The sequence below is a fragment of the Typha latifolia genome, chromosome 13 (genome assembly GCF_019914945.1).
Source record: "Typha latifolia isolate L0001 chromosome 13, TyphaL0001v2, whole genome shotgun sequence".
Taxonomy (NCBI): Eukaryota; Viridiplantae; Streptophyta; class Magnoliopsida; order Poales; family Typhaceae; genus Typha; species Typha latifolia.
This window is the reverse complement of record NC_133098.1, coordinates 794,766-809,803: the sequence shown is the minus strand read 5'-3', so window position 1 is coordinate 809,803 and position 15,038 is coordinate 794,766. Positions and strand designations below refer to the sequence as shown.

At 39.0% G+C, this 15,038-nt stretch overlaps 3 protein-coding genes across 8 annotated transcripts; 1 reads left to right on the top strand and 2 right to left on the bottom strand.

The window, feature by feature from the left end:
* Positions 1–113: 113 nt before the first annotated feature.
* LOC140799824 (O-fucosyltransferase 27) lies at positions 114–4,138 on the bottom strand. 2 transcript variants are annotated; one of them, XM_073154300.1, is made up of 10 exons: positions 3,826–4,138; positions 3,201–3,285; positions 3,048–3,118; positions 2,875–2,963; positions 2,516–2,759; positions 2,028–2,140; positions 1,845–1,935; positions 1,623–1,751; positions 962–1,512; positions 114–843 (listed from the first exon to the last, which is right to left on the bottom strand). In XM_073154300.1, exons 1-10 carry the CDS (start codon positions 4,003–4,005, stop codon positions 393–395), a joined length of 2,004 nt encoding a protein of 667 aa, XP_073010401.1. In that variant the 5' UTR covers positions 4,006–4,138; the 3' UTR covers positions 114–392. The 2 variants fall into 2 exon arrangements, with proteins under 2 accessions (XP_073010401.1, XP_073010402.1); XM_073154301.1 differs by having other exon boundaries at positions 2,875–2,937; positions 3,826–4,134.
* Positions 4,139–5,588: 1,450 nt separating this feature from the next.
* Positions 5,589–9,206, top strand: LOC140800289 (phosphatidylinositol 4-kinase gamma 7-like). 4 transcript variants are annotated; one of them, XM_073154983.1, is made up of 3 exons: positions 5,589–5,764; positions 6,428–6,477; positions 6,634–9,206. In XM_073154983.1, exon 3 carries the CDS (start codon positions 6,933–6,935, stop codon positions 8,886–8,888), a length of 1,956 nt encoding a protein of 651 aa, XP_073011084.1. In that variant the 5' UTR covers positions 5,589–5,764; positions 6,428–6,477; positions 6,634–6,932; the 3' UTR covers positions 8,889–9,206. The 4 variants fall into 4 exon arrangements, with proteins under 4 accessions (XP_073011084.1, XP_073011085.1, XP_073011087.1 ...); XM_073154984.1 differs by having other exon boundaries at positions 6,307–6,477; XM_073154986.1 differs by lacking the exon at positions 6,428–6,477 and having other exon boundaries at positions 6,796–9,206.
* Positions 9,207–9,805: 599 nt separating this feature from the next.
* LOC140799826 (calcium/calmodulin-regulated receptor-like kinase 2) lies at positions 9,806–14,994 on the bottom strand. Of its 2 annotated transcripts, none has more exons than XM_073154305.1 (8): positions 14,534–14,994; positions 13,538–13,930; positions 13,087–13,240; positions 12,055–12,181; positions 11,513–11,598; positions 11,351–11,422; positions 10,966–11,169; positions 9,806–10,635 (listed from the first exon to the last, which is right to left on the bottom strand). In XM_073154305.1, the coding sequence occupies exons 2-8, from the start codon at positions 13,861–13,863 to the stop codon at positions 10,318–10,320; spliced, it is 1,287 nt and encodes a 428-aa protein (XP_073010406.1). In that variant the 5' UTR covers positions 13,864–13,930; positions 14,534–14,994; the 3' UTR covers positions 9,806–10,317. The 2 variants fall into 2 exon arrangements, with proteins under 2 accessions (XP_073010406.1, XP_073010407.1); XM_073154306.1 differs by having other exon boundaries at positions 13,538–13,978; positions 14,534–14,758.
* Positions 14,995–15,038: the final 44 nt, after the last annotated feature.

Sequence of the window (15,038 nt, the reverse complement as noted above, 5' to 3'; positions counted from 1 at the left end):
TCTTTTTTCTGATAAATATGCAAAGTAGTATCTCTGGATCACTTTCTTTAGTTCCCAATTCACCAGTCTTGCACTATACATCATTCTGCCAATTAACAAGTGTAAACCAAAGATGTGTGAAGAGTAAAGATATATCCATTACGACAATTCAATCACAACAAGAACAAAATAATGATTTCCTTTTTACAAACAAAGATTTTACAGTCATTCTTATTTCTCAACTAGAGAAGACAGCTCTTGGGAGGAAAAAAAGAAAAAGAAAAATGAATTAGACACAATTCAGCTCTGAAGCCCTTGCAAAAATTTGAAGATACCATGGTCATAAATTAGCAATTAGACTGGCCATTAGATATGCTTGAAATAATCGTTCATGATAGTTACTAAGTTTCTAGTCATCCTTCACCACTCTCAACATCTTCATCCTCCATCAGCGCATCTTCTCTGGTAGTAGTATCTGGCACACCAATGTCACTTGCACTGTTCCATTGAAAGAGTTGAAGAGGTGCCAAATCACTAGCTTCCACAGCTTCTTTCTCAGAAATTGGGCTCGTCTCGGTGCCCATCCATCCAGGGCAGAAGTACTCTACTCCGAATAGACCACTGGATCGTGACGCGTTTAAGGGAGCATGAGCATGGCTTGATGTTTCAAATGGCCATCGCCTTAAGCAGGAGCATTCGGGTAGTGGGTGGGAGAGAAATGACACCGGTTTCCACTTCATTGATGCTTCATTCAGCTCCTCTAGCAAGGTCTCATCGAGATGCTTGCAAACCAAGTTCCACCAAGTTCGATTTGCATTGTAAAGATTACCTTGAGCGTCCTCAAAAAGTCTGGCTATGACTTCTCTGTTTTGGTGCATTTGGAAAACAAATAGTTGATATCAGGTTCATTTTATTGAAGACAAAGGAAGCCTGATTGTTTCTAATGCAACTCCGTGTGTAAAATGCATTGCATAATGCATACCTCTTTGGTCGAAATGTTCTTGATGCAGCATATAGGTAAAGGCGGTGCCCCATGACTGAGCTAGCAAAATTTGGGTGTCCCCTGCCATCTTGATCGAAACCTGGGAAGAATGCATCTGCTTCAACACTTATTATATAATCAATTGCTTCCCAAAGAAGTTTGTGAGCATTAGTTCTCAACTCCATGATTGTCATCTCAGGTTTTACGTCAATGTCAGATAACCAATGCCACCAGTTATTGGTGCTCGTTTGATACTTCGGCCTTACAGGAGGCGGTGGAAGTGGCCTGGGCCGTGGACCTGTGGTTTTCCATGCTTCAAGCAGCATTTCTTCATTGTTAGGAGCTGGTGGTAGTTGGGAAGTTACAAGACGATCCTCATGACCATAAATTTTAGACAGCTCCTTAGGAGAGCAAAGGGAGCTCCTCTCAAGTACATTCTCAAACATGGCGCGTAAAGGAGTCATTATCCTCTGTCCGCCAAATAATTCTCCCCCTGAAACATATATTACCGTGTCCGATGAATAGCCAAATGCACGAAGAAGAATACCAACCTGTAAAATAAATTCTGGCTACATATTACCGGACCGTCCACTTGTAATATTTATTGGTCAAAATGATGAATCAAACATAAATTATAAGAAATGCTTCAGTCATAACATACCTCTTCTGGCATAAGCGGACAAGAACCATTAAGTCGTTGTTTGGTGGAATCTATAGAAAGCTTATCCTTAATCAATTTGTGATTAATCATCCACAGTCTTCTGCGTTGTATAAGTTCAGTATGAATATCCTGCAAAAATCTTACTGTAAGATGCCTCCAAGATTTATCCTTGTGGAATGCCGTCAATGAGCATACATTATGTTTGTAATTACAAACCATTACCTGGAAAAGCTCGGCACAGCCATGATAAGCTAAAGAATCAAGAGTCATTCCAGCATCATATGCTATAAAAGGTTTCCCCAAAGCACGTAATCTGACAAGTTTAAAGCATAAAAGATGTTGAATTATGAGAATATGTGGAGTAAAAATATAGGTTTAGGATACTTGAAATAAAGATCGTATCACCTGTGAAGAATCTTCATAGCAAGATCCTTGACTTCTTGACGGAACAAAAGAGCATGGAAGGCAACCCTACATCTAAGTCTCTGATGCTCTTCAAATTGGGGTGGCAGAATGGCCTGTTTTGTTGAGTGCAAAGAATAAATTAAGTACAGTAGGAAGTAAGAATATGCCTACTCAATATCTATCTTAAAATGTTATGCTAATTTTCAGCAAAGAAGCCCTCAGGAACGATTATCTAGTCTGAATAATAAACAAAATTAGGGATGTTTTGTTTGAGCATAATGATCCAATCATTCATGAACCAAGGTGTCATTACATTTGCTGGATATATGGGGCGTGGGCTATACTACTAAATTTAGCTAAAGAGCTGAATGCGAGCAAACTGTAAGATGAAGTCACGAGGATTATTCCTCTGGCAATCAAGAAATTGTATGAAAACAATGAAATGGATTTTCTCTACACAAAATAGCTATTAACTAAGACAAAAGTACCTGCAAGCATCCCCCTTCTGCAACTTGTAGCTCCACTACAACATACTGCCTCAATGCTGGAAGAACTACTTTGAGATAAAAATCTGGAGAAGCTGAATAGTGCACCTTAAAAGAAGGTATTTCCTTTCTCCTCTTTGCTGCTTTAATATTTCGAGGCAGGGTGTTTATAATATTGACATCCTTTGCTAACGCTAAAATGAAGTGGTCTTCATTGTAAAGATATGAAAAACTTTTGAAAGAAGAGCTGCAAAAAACAGTACCTTACATGATTGGCAGACAAATTCCAAAAACAAATTTGTAATAAAACAAATTAACAAATGGCATAATAATGAATTAGAGATTGTATAAAAAGTGTATACCTGACACCCTTATTGCCAGTAGTAGATTGGAGTTCTGGAATAACTAAGGTAGCATTCAGAAGCCTAGAAACCACGACAACATCACATATCTAGAAGCAACAAATAATCCAGATAAGCACTAGAATACATAAAGGGTTCCTTTTATCGTATAGCTAATGAAATCACTTTCTTACCGAATTTCTAATCTCATGAAAACCTCCTTGTATCTTTACAAAAATGTAACCATTCGTTTCTGAAGCGCGTCCTAACAATAGGAAAAAGCATTTAAGAAAATCGAAGAACCTTAACATGCTGAAAAATTTTACTATTATGCAGAAAGAACTGACCTTCATAGCTTCCTCGGGGATTTGCATATGGAAGAAGCGACTCCAGATGCCGTACCGGACCCCATAATCTTCTATAAATTGGATTCTAAAACATCAAGAAGAGTATTAATAAGTATAAGTATCAAAATATCAAATGGCATAAGAAAACTTTAGAAAGCATCAACCTCATGTATAAGACCAAAACCTGTGCATTTAACACAACAGTTCCAGATTATACATTCGACAGAGACATGTAAAGGGAGAAACATAGGTAACAGAGAGAGAGTGCAATGTGTTATTGTATAAGAAGCTCTTAGATATAATAATTGAAGCTCCAATTACAGAATCTTTAACAAAAATGCAGTACTACATAATCGCAATCATTTATTCTAAAAAGACATAACAATTATAAAATTTGCTAACTAAGGAGATGCCCAAAAGGGGATTTTACAAACACCCATCACAGGTAAAATTTCACATCCATGTCATTTTTCTTGATCTAGTCCGCAGCTGAACTAACTCAAAAGGGACCAAAATGACAAGATGGTAAAGGGAAAAGGGCACTAAAGAAATATCGAAACCCATATATTCTCACAAGTTAAAGCCACAAAAAAGATGCAACCTTTATGGGTTCTGAATCCCTCACCATAGTAGGAAGGGCAGTCTTCTGATGCCTCTCCCTCCAAGACAAGGCAATGAACCCTTCTGGGTAGAGCTCGAAGCTCCTCCCACTGTAGAAGGCGAGGAGGAAGTGGGTGAAAATGGATAGAAGAGAGAGCACAAGGCCACACAAGGCTACCCATTTCATCTTGGATTTGAGGGCCATCTCCTCCTCCCTCTAATTGCAACAAGAACAGCACAATATGCCCAGAAACCCAACAGAGATCTCTGCTGGTACTGGTACTAACACCCCTACTACTCTTCCAGGATCCAAGAATGGGAAACTGAGCTTCTTAGAAAAATCCTCAGAAAGGAGTAGGGGAACAGTTAATTACAGTGTGTTATCTCTGACACGCATTGGCCTCTTACTATTTTTCAGACTTACATAAATGCAAGCTTAATTACAGGAATGGAACTAGTGGCCATTAGAAGGATGCCAAGTAACTTGGATGCGATAAATTCCTGCATATCGTGATGCAGAGTATCGGATAAACACATTAAGATGGGTGCAGTGGAAAAGAGTCAACCAGTCAAACAGCAGTTGAACCATGTTCCACTCTGGTTCATTTTAAGCAGTAGTGCTTTGGGTGGTCCACCAGATCGCATGGGGATGGCTCTGATGGCGAATCGGACGCTAGGGATTGGAAGAGAGAAGCCTCGTGATTCACGAATCGTGATGGGCACGTGAGTGCCACTACTATTGTGGGTAGTGGGAAAGGGACCGGTAGACTGGTAGGTAGACCTTTGGGTTAGTTATGGCCGGAGCTAAGGCTGAAAACGGGTCGGATCAAATTTAACCCAATCCAATTTATATTGGATATTTATTAGACATGAGTTGTGATTTTTTTTTTATTCTCTCTTATTTTTATGTTGATAGTTTACACAATGTGAATATGAGTTGAATAATAATATCTGTATCAATATTCGCATACATTTTGGTTTAAATTAATCGAAAATCTATAAAATATTCTTACCTTTCCAAAAAAAAAAAAAAAAAAAAAAAAAAAGGGTGTAAGCCAGCGCATTGATCCTGCTCTAGAGTGCCTGGGAATTCTACTTGGTAAGCCCAGCCCAATAGGAAACCAAAAGAGTAGGCTCAAAATTTGGCCCATTTTCCATTGCTTGGACGCTGTGGGCCCTCACGTTACAGTCTTGGCTAGAGCCCCGAGGACAAAGAATCTACCTAAGATTTAACGAGATGGCTGCAGAATTTAGCCTATTTTTAACGTGATTATTACTAATAAAGTTAGTGTTCCTGTCAAGCCTCGTGAGAGTTTGATTGCTTTGCCATATTTTCTACCATGGATCGAGGAATAAAATGATGATGAGTGCGTTTGGGTTCTGTCAGCTTTGCAGAGTTGTAGAAAAATAAGGGAGCATTATGCATTATGCATTATGCATTATGCATATGCATGCTAACATAAGGAGGCATCATGAACTCATCAAACTTAATTAATTAAAATTATTGTATAAATATGTACATAATGATGATTCCTCATAATAATATATTTTTTAGATACTTTCTTTGTCACACACACAACACCTAATACTGCCCAACAATAAACAGACGGTCATAGTAAGTCTAGCTAGATTCAGATTTCCTTTGGATCCATAGGAAAATTACTACAAGGTAGGAAGTCAAATTTTAAAAATACGAGTTTAAATTGTAATTAGAAAAATATTAGGGGTGTAAATGTAAGAATCCCGTCGTTTGGAGTTAAATGGGGGATGATGATTCGAGGAAAAAGTAGAGAGAGAGAGAGAGAGAGAGAGGGAGGGGGGAGAGATTTCTACCGCTGTAGTCTCGACCGTTGGATCGCCCCTTGATCGAATCCTTGCCATCGGTTGCCGCCGGTGGGCGGAGGACGTGGTCGGCGTTCTCCTGCTCGAGCTTGGCCAGCTTCCGAGCTGGATCTACGCCACTGGTGAGTTCGATCTCGTCGCTTCTTCCAGTGTCGTGATTTGGCCCCAAAGTTAGTTTCTTTTTCCGACGTAGAGAATGCTGATCCCGTGGATCTCTTTTTGGAGGATTTAACGGATTTTTGGGGATTATTATGCGATTTTTAGGAGTTGATTTGATCTTTTGGTATAAAATGGGAGGTCTTGTTGAGTTTAATAGGGTGACAGTCTTGTTGAGTTGTTCGTCGTCGATTTCTTCTTTTACTTTTTATTTTTTTTATTTCGCCCCCCGCCCCCCGTTTCCTTCTCCAGATCTTAAGGCTTCTCTTTGTAACCTTTAGTATATATATATATATATATATATATATATATATATATATATATATATATATATTTAAATTTATGCATATAGTTCAGATGAGTTGCTAGTTGCAATAGCAAACTATTAATCTCATCTCCATTACCAATGCTTCATTAATAAATTATCTAGTTGCATAATGCAGCGATCTCTTCTTGGTTTTACAACACTTTGTCTTGCTATTTGTGATTCCCTTCTTCATTTTTTTAGGAGCATTGACTTACCCCAGGGAAAAGAAAAAGGAATTTATTCCTTCGGGATTCAAAATTATGATATGTACACAAGCAAATTGATCCACACTTTCTGATAGATTTTAACCGCTTACTAGTAGATTCATGCAGGGAAATACTTGGCTCTTTCGTTCATGTTTGGCTTCATAAGGTATCAACCTCCTCCTTTCCGCAGCTAATAAGTGAAACAGAGAACAACAAATGATCCCATTTTGAGATGACCCTTCTTTTTGTTGTTGCTTTGTTAACGGTTTAGGATAGACTTTATTGTAAGATTGTTATAATTTTCTCACATTTTCTTTGACAGGATTTGGTTCTCTGTGCTTATTTGATGATGGCTTTCCCAATGTAGGGGAAGCCATATCATCTTGATCTTTCTCTACATCCACGCTTTGTTTTCTTTCCCTTCTGGTCCAAAGTTGAAGGTCGGTATCCAATATCCACTTCATAACTTAATGATTGATCACAGACTGCCTCTTCCACTCTCCATTATCGCGTCAGCCTGGGTGTTTGGCGTGAGCAAGAGAGAGAAGAAGAGAAGGAAGAAAGGCCCAGCCTTTGCTGCTGCCCTGAGCAGTGCTAACCTTACGCCCCTCATTGGACTGTATGATGTCTCCCAACTTGGATAGCCCTGTTCAGACCCATATGGCAATTGCAGCCTTGAATCGCAGCTTCAGCAGCGAGTACCATGGAACAAACAAGAGCGAGGGAAGACCTGCCTTGTGGAAACGTATTTTTGTCCAAACTGACACTGGTTGCGTCTTGGGCATTGAATTGGATCGTGGCGACAATGTCCACACTGTGAAAAGGAAGTTGCAGTTAGCTCTTAATTTTCCAACAGAGGAGAGTTCTCTAACATTTGGCGACCGTATTCTGAAGAATGACCTTAGTGCCATCCGAAATGACTCGCCCTTACTACTCACAAGGAATTTCTTGCACAGGAGTTCATCCAGCCCGTGCCTGTCTCCTACTGGTATGGATCTCCAACAAGGAGATCGAAGTGGTCTGATTGAAATTTTGGGGTGCTCAGGCTGCTGCCCTCAAACAAAGCCGCTTGTTAATGATGTTGTGAAGGCTATAAAAAGTGGCGTTGGTCCAATATCCGTTCAGAGTGGGCTTGGAGGTGCCTACTACTTCAGGAACATCAAGGGTGAGAGTGTTGCTATTGTGAAGCCAACTGATGAGGAGCCATTTGCACCCAACAATCCGAAAGGGTTTATTGGGAAAGCCCTTGGACAACCAGGTCTCAAAAGATCAGTGCGGGTTGGTGAGACAGGGTTTAGGGAGGTTGCTGCATACCTCCTGGACTATGGTGGCTTTGCCAGTGTTCCTCCGACAGTCCTGGTCAAGATTACCCACTCTGTCTTCCATGTGAACGAAGGTGTTGACTGTAATAATATCAAAGCTTATAACAGGAAGACACGAGCTGTTAGCAAGATTGCATCATTCCAGCAGTTCATTCCTCACGACTTTGATGCTAGTGACCATGGGACCTCAAGTTTTTCTGTTTCGGCTGTACATAGGATTGGGATACTTGATGTTAGAATCTTCAACACTGATCGACATGCTGGAAACCTTTTGGTGCGGAAGCTTGAAAATGGAGCAAGTAAGTTTGGTGCTCAAACGGAACTGATTCCTATCGATCATGGCCTCTGCTTACCAGAGAGCTTGGAGGATCCTTATTTTGAATGGATCCATTGGCCGCAAGCATCGATTCCTTTTTCAGAGGATGAACTTGAGTACATTGCTAATCTAGATCCAATAAAAGATTCTGAAATGCTTCGTATGGAACTTCCAATGATCCGTGAAGCATGTCTTAGGGTGTTGGTCCTCTCAACAATCTTACTTAAGGAAGCTGCATCTTTCGGCCTTTGTTTGGCAGAAATTGGTCAGATGATGAGCAGGGAGTTCACAGGTATGGAGGAAGAACCAAGTGAGCTGGAGGTTATTTGCATCGAAGCAAAGAGTTTTGTGACAGAAAGACAGGTAGCTGCTCCCTCAGAAGCAGACTCTGGAGATGATGATGATGTTATCCAATTTGACATTGATTGTGAGGATAATGCGATCATTCCCAAAGCACTTCCTTCATGTCTTGGATTTAAGCGGGGAAGTTCCAGAAGTTCACTGTCAAAATTAGATGAGAGTGTCAAGGAGGATGAAGAAGAAGATGATGACAATGAGGAGAATAACATAGAAGATACCACTTGCTTCAAGCCTCTTAACAAGTGGCTTCCTACTGCTTCAAAACTATCAAAGTCGCTGAAAGGGGTTAGCCTTGTGGAGAAAAGAAACCGCTATCTTTGCAGCTTTCCGAAGGGTAAAGATAATACCAAAACTAACAACAGTTACAGTTACATCGGGTTTCAAGTTAAGAACAGGAGTGCGAATGAGAAGCTGCCTGTAAGTGCAAGTTTTGTGACATTGGCAGACATGGGCGAGGAGGAATGGGCAGCATTCCTTGAGAAGTTCCAGGAGCTGCTGCCCGGCGCCTTCCACGCCCAGAAGCGTTGGACTGCTGGCCAGAGGCAGATGCAGAGGCTGGGCACTTCTTGCCAGTTTTGAGTAGGAGTCAGATCAAAAGAGTGTAGGGGAAGATTGCCTATTCAGTTCCAGTTGTTTGAACGCAGGGTGAGCCAAAGAATAAGACCATCATTTACTGGGTTACCAGGAGGGTCAATGGTGTTTAATGAATTGAGTCCAAGTTGAGCTGTGATAGCCCTTATGTGGCATGTATATAATCTTCCGGAGTCTAGTTGGATGTCAAGTGAAGGGGTGACTATGATTCACCCTGCCTGTTTTCCTTTCTCAGTATATGCCTTTCCAGTGAAATACTTATAAGATCAGCATTTATATAATCTATGGGCATCTGCTTTTATCTCTTATCTTGCCCCTTTGATCTGCACATTGATGATATCTTGATATCTCCAAGGGGGCTCAGGTTTATGATGTCCTTCAGAATGTTCATGCTGTTGATGTTCTATGCTGGATATTCGTGCATATTGTTACACAAGAAGTTCTTAAAATGTCCTTCCCTTGGAATAGTGGATTAAAAATAAAATTCCGTATTTTAGTGCGCCAATGTTTTAAAAACAAAAAATTAGAACTTAACTATGTTCCACTAAATATGGAAGTTGTTAAAGGTTCTGAATGCTCTCATATAGCATATGCCTATTTAATCAATTAAGCTTTATCCGATTGACTGTTCGAATTTATCTTTGCCATGCTCAATAGTCTTTATAGGATCTCTATTTTAACTAATTGTTCATTTACTTTTACTATAATGAGACAAATTATTAAAATGAAGCACTAGTAAACCGTGTGTGAATTTGAGAAGAATTTGAAAAATATGGATAACATCATCAAAATATAATTCGCAAGTGATTCAAGATAGTGGCGTTCTCATCTACTACGGTAGATTTGGATGGGAGGGACAGTAATAACAGATAATAGCATAAGCATCACCAATAAGCATGCGTCCATAGAGAAGCTGATATTAATGAAAATTTTGAAATAAGAGGCGACTTACAATGTGAAATCCTTACTGCAATAAACACTCAACATTGCGACACATGAAAAACTGAAGTCTATATACATGGTATAATCTTTGGTTTTCCTTCTACAGTCATACTAAATTCAGATAGCTTGTAAATGAGACTAAACTTATAACAGTACGATTCTTCACAAATGTGTGTCAACAGGCAGCATGATCATAGTTTGAGTAGCTTGAACTGAGCATGAGAAGAACAAGCATCAGTCAGAGGCAGCAACAGATTTATGTTGGAAGTGACTAACATCTTCATACATTTCCTTTTCCCACTTTCTCTATGGCCACTCAATCCTAGATTGCGAGTAGATATTTACTGGTCGACTCATTGTTGAAACCAACCATGTTTCTCACTGATTAAGAATCAATCTTGGCAAGGAGCAAAAAGTGATCTCAATATCTTGAATGATCAATGAGCATAGCTGAGAAAAGGAGTCTGAGAAGACCTCATGCTATTGAGGTTGCACACGTTTTCACGCTGGTCATGTGAGTCAGCTCCACTTGCTGAAGTTCTATCCTCCTTATAATTCCTGAGGTATCACTCCTTGAGAAAGGCATCGTATCTTCTTTTGTAAGACGCCGCTGCCTTACTCTCGAAATAGCCTGAGTAACATCTGATATAGAGGGACGTTTTCTAGGAATCTTGTGCACGCACCTATGAGCAATCTCAGCAAGAAGACTGAGCTCGTCAGGATTGGCATTGCCTAATAGATTCTTATCAAGTATCTCACCCCAATCAGCTTTTCCATCACCACCAATTGCTGCCTGAGAAGAGTGGCATCTCATTATGCATGAAAAATTGATCATATTGAAGCACAGTAAATAGCAACATATCTGATATTGATATCTTGATAAACCAAAAGATTATTGATAACAAGATTCCTCCCGATTGATGTGGCTAACATATTGTTATATCTATGACAGTTGACATGTAAAAGCTTTTCCACAATGAAACTAGTTTGTTATTACTAAAGAATTCATGTCCGCTGTGACTTCTTTTATGGTCAAACTTTAGTGGTGTAACATATCCGTTTTGATTAAAGCTGCAAATATTATTTTTTTCTCGAATAAAATAGCAGTGGCATAAGAACATACAAGATTGATGTACTCCATTAAACCTTGCTGTGGATTTATGGCTGTTATGAGTTCAAACAATAAGATGCCAAAGCTATATACGTCACTCTTCTTTGTGAACTTGTTTGTTGACATATAGTCAGGATCCATATAACCATATGTACCCTTAAGGCCAGATTTTCTTCCATCAAATGCCTCCTCCTTTGAAAGCCCAAAATCAGCAACCTGAGAGATGAGTTGCATCAAGAACAGAACACATAAACTGGAGTTTGAAAAATGTAAAAGTTAGAAAGTAGTAATTCCATTCTGAGTAACATAAGAAAGGTTCAGTAATCAGTGAAGTAATGAAGGAATATGAAGCAGCAGAGTATGGACATATGCTACTACTAATATGTAATTATCTCACCTTGGCTCTCATAGACTTGTCTAGGAGTATATTAGCAGATTTTAGATCTCGATGAACGACAGGTGGAACTGCCTGCACAAAAGAATCATTGCTTTCATCAATTGGCAGGAACAAACAATTAACAGCTCAAAGTATAATCTGCATGATAATAGTTCGCTGTACCCCTTCATGAAGATACTCGATCCCATGAGAAATATCATGAGCAATTTGTAGCCTTTCTTCCCAGCTCAAAGCATGTGGATTATCACCTAGGAGAGGCCAAGATACAGATCCATTTAGGAAAAGGAAAAACTAAAGCACCAATCTCTATAATAGAGATAATAGAAAGTTAGAAGCCTTAACAAGTTTGACAAAAAACTATGACAGTTCCAATACAGAAACACAATGAAATGCAAAAGTTTGCAAACATTCATAACTAAAATACCACCTTAATTTTGTTCATAATATCATTAGTATGCATGAGTGAGAAAGACAGTGGAACTGATGAAGAGAATTCACCAGCCACTTTAGTATCTTATTTAACCACAAAATGTTTTCCAAATTCAAATCTTATCCTCAGGTTCTTAAATTTTATCCTTGGGTTGCATGAGTGGCAAAGATAGATGCCTGAATTGATTGCAACCCATTCAAGAAACAGATCAATCCTGGAATCAGGTCAAGAGAAATTTACTACAAATAGGTTAAGAGGAAATTATCAAACTTACCAAACAAGAGACTTGCTAGACTCCCATTACTCATGTACTCGTACACGAGCATGCGTTTACCTTTATCAATACAGTACCCAACCAAATTGACTAGATTTCTGTGATGCAACCTGCTAAGCAATACCACCTACAAAAGAATGAAGATAAATTATGAATAAGTCCTTGTAGAAACATTAATTTCAGCATAACAGGCTATTGTATCTGATTGTACAGATGTAAGGACCTAGAGGTAGCTTATAACAACAAAGCCTGTAGTCCCAACTATTTGGGGCCCATGTAGTTTATAATATAGATATTTTGCCCTGAACAACAGGATAGACTACGACTTTTTACCGCTTAACTCTCTAATGCACTATTATCATAGCATAAATTGAAAAGGAACAGAAAACAAATGGGAGGCTCTGTGCTTCACATTTCTTTAAATGGAATTATCTCTCGTACTACATGATTTAAGATGCACCAGCTTTGCAAATAGCATGCACAAATTTATATTTAATATCATAATTCAAAAAGAGAAAACAAGTTGAAAGAATTTTCCTAAGGACCAGCCAAGCTATCTGCTCATACTTCTCAGTTCTGATGGAAGTTTCAAAGCATTTAGGTCTTGTTTGCTTTAAGTTTAGGAGCTCATCTTGAACTAGTTCAGGGACTCATAAACTAGTTCAGTAATCAAACATCTTTTTATCTTTTTCATATCTAATTAAGTTTATTTTTCAAAAAATCAAAACTAAAAAATGAGACTAACTAATTGAGTTCATGGCTTAGCCTCAAACCAAGCAAGGCCTTAGGTTTTAAAATTTTGTCGAAAAGTTGTTGCAAGAAAAAGAAGATTGAAACCATTTTAAAAGAAAAAGAAAAAGGTGTGTTGACCTAATATTTATTAGTGATATATAACTTTTTTTCTTTGACTACTAGATAAGGGCAAGGTCAGTGATTTTGGAGTTTAATAGGCAAATCAAGAGCTAGAATTTGCAGATGAAATAGTAAAATCTGGAGGAAACTTCAGTTTAGGGTGTAGGTTGAATAGCAAACCTCTGTCTGGAACTCTCTCTCCCCTTGCTTTGAATCAGCTGCAAGAACTTTTACAGCTACAACTTCACTTGTAGGCATTACAGCTTTATACACTGGACCAAAAGATCCCTGCCCTATAACGGTTGTGAAGTTCTTTGTAGCTTTCTGGATATCCCTGGATTTACAAAAACATAACAGTGAGCATCCGTGTTCATATCATTAGGTATCATGAAACTGATAAGAGATGGATAACCTGTAAATCTGATTTTTCTATGAATTAAGAGCACTGGTATATTTCTTTAAATATGTGCAACAATTGCTATGCCCCATCTAGCATCACAATGCAACAATTTTCTATGAATTAAGAGCACTGGTATATTTCTTTAAATATATGCAACAATTGCTATGCCTCATCTAGCATCACAATGCCACTATATGCGCATTCCATCATACAAAATAGTTATAGACATACTTGTAGGAGTATCTTGGTATTCCTGACATAGAGGAAAATATATCTCTATCTTGCTGTCGTCGTCCACCCCAGAAAGTATTCTTTTTCACCCCATATTCTAGGTCGTGCACACTCTCGGAAACTGAGAGAGACACGCTAGAATCAACACTTGCATTGACACCATTTGTACGGATCGGAAGAGATGGCGAGCTAAGCTCGCGCAAGCTTTGCTGGACATTAGCGCGCTTTCTATAGAACCTGGCAATAATAAATGCAAATATCGCAACCAAGATCCCAATGGCGACACCAACAGTGACACCAATAACTATCTTAGTTTCATTATCCATCTCTCAATTCCCTTTTGACGTTTCGAGGAACATAACATCTTGAAGGAATAACAGGATGTCAACTTTTCTGTCAAAAATGAGCATTGATTCAGCTTAAGATCAATGTTCTACTTTTCTGTCAAAACATGAACACTGATATCAGTTAGATCAAATTTCTACACTCACAGCGGTCCAACAAACAGAAAACCACTTACTGTTATGCTTTCCTATTGCTTTGAAAAGAATTGGAGGGGAGGAAAGGAAAGGTAAAACTCAGCTGGCCATAAAGTTTAAAGAACCTTCTGAAGTCCAAGCAGCTCAATTTTTGGATTTAAAATTATTAAGAAGCCTAAATTTCCCAAGTAACAAGATCCATCAGCCAAAAGAAGCTAACCGCCTAAAATTTCCAACCAAAATCCAAAATTTCCACGAATCACACCAAATAATGCACACCCCAAGAACACCAAACACGAACGAAATCGAAAACTGTCAGCAGATCGATCTGATCAGGCTTAAAACTTGACGGGAACAAAGAGATATCAGCCAAGACGATCAAAGAACCAACAATCACCCACTAAATCCGGGAAAAAAGAAGAAGCTAAAAACAAAAAGCTGCAGCCTTTACCCAACCCCATCTCGGAAAGCATCACACGCAACTCAAGAACCTCAACTAGAAGGAGAACATATATACCTCTCAGCAACAAAACCAATACTTCTTTGCGGACCCATCAAAGCTAGAGTCTTTTGCATCCTTCTGCCGCGACTTTAGAGAGAAGGAGATGGGGATAGGCCGATACTGTTCTCATTTCTCCCTAAGAAGAGAGGGCGCGTGGACTTTGTTGGGAACAAGCAAGGAGACGAGGTCCAAAGAGAGGAATAAGCAAACTCGAGAAAATCTTTAGACCCTTTTTTACGCGCTTTTGCTTATTCTTTTGCCGTTTTTGTATCGAGTGGGAGATGAACAGTTTAGCCAAAAATTATTTGGGTGGCCATTAGATTAACAAGACTGTGGGATACTTGCAGGAATAATTAATGCTCTACTCTGATAAAATGGGATTTATCCTCCAATTTCTATGCGCCGGACGGAATTGTCTGCGAGGAATCCGCCTCTTTGGATTGCAACTCAATAAATTGTCTTAACTTTAGTCAACCAACCTTAGTGGCTTCCTTTTTGGCATCTTAATGGAGGCTTCTCT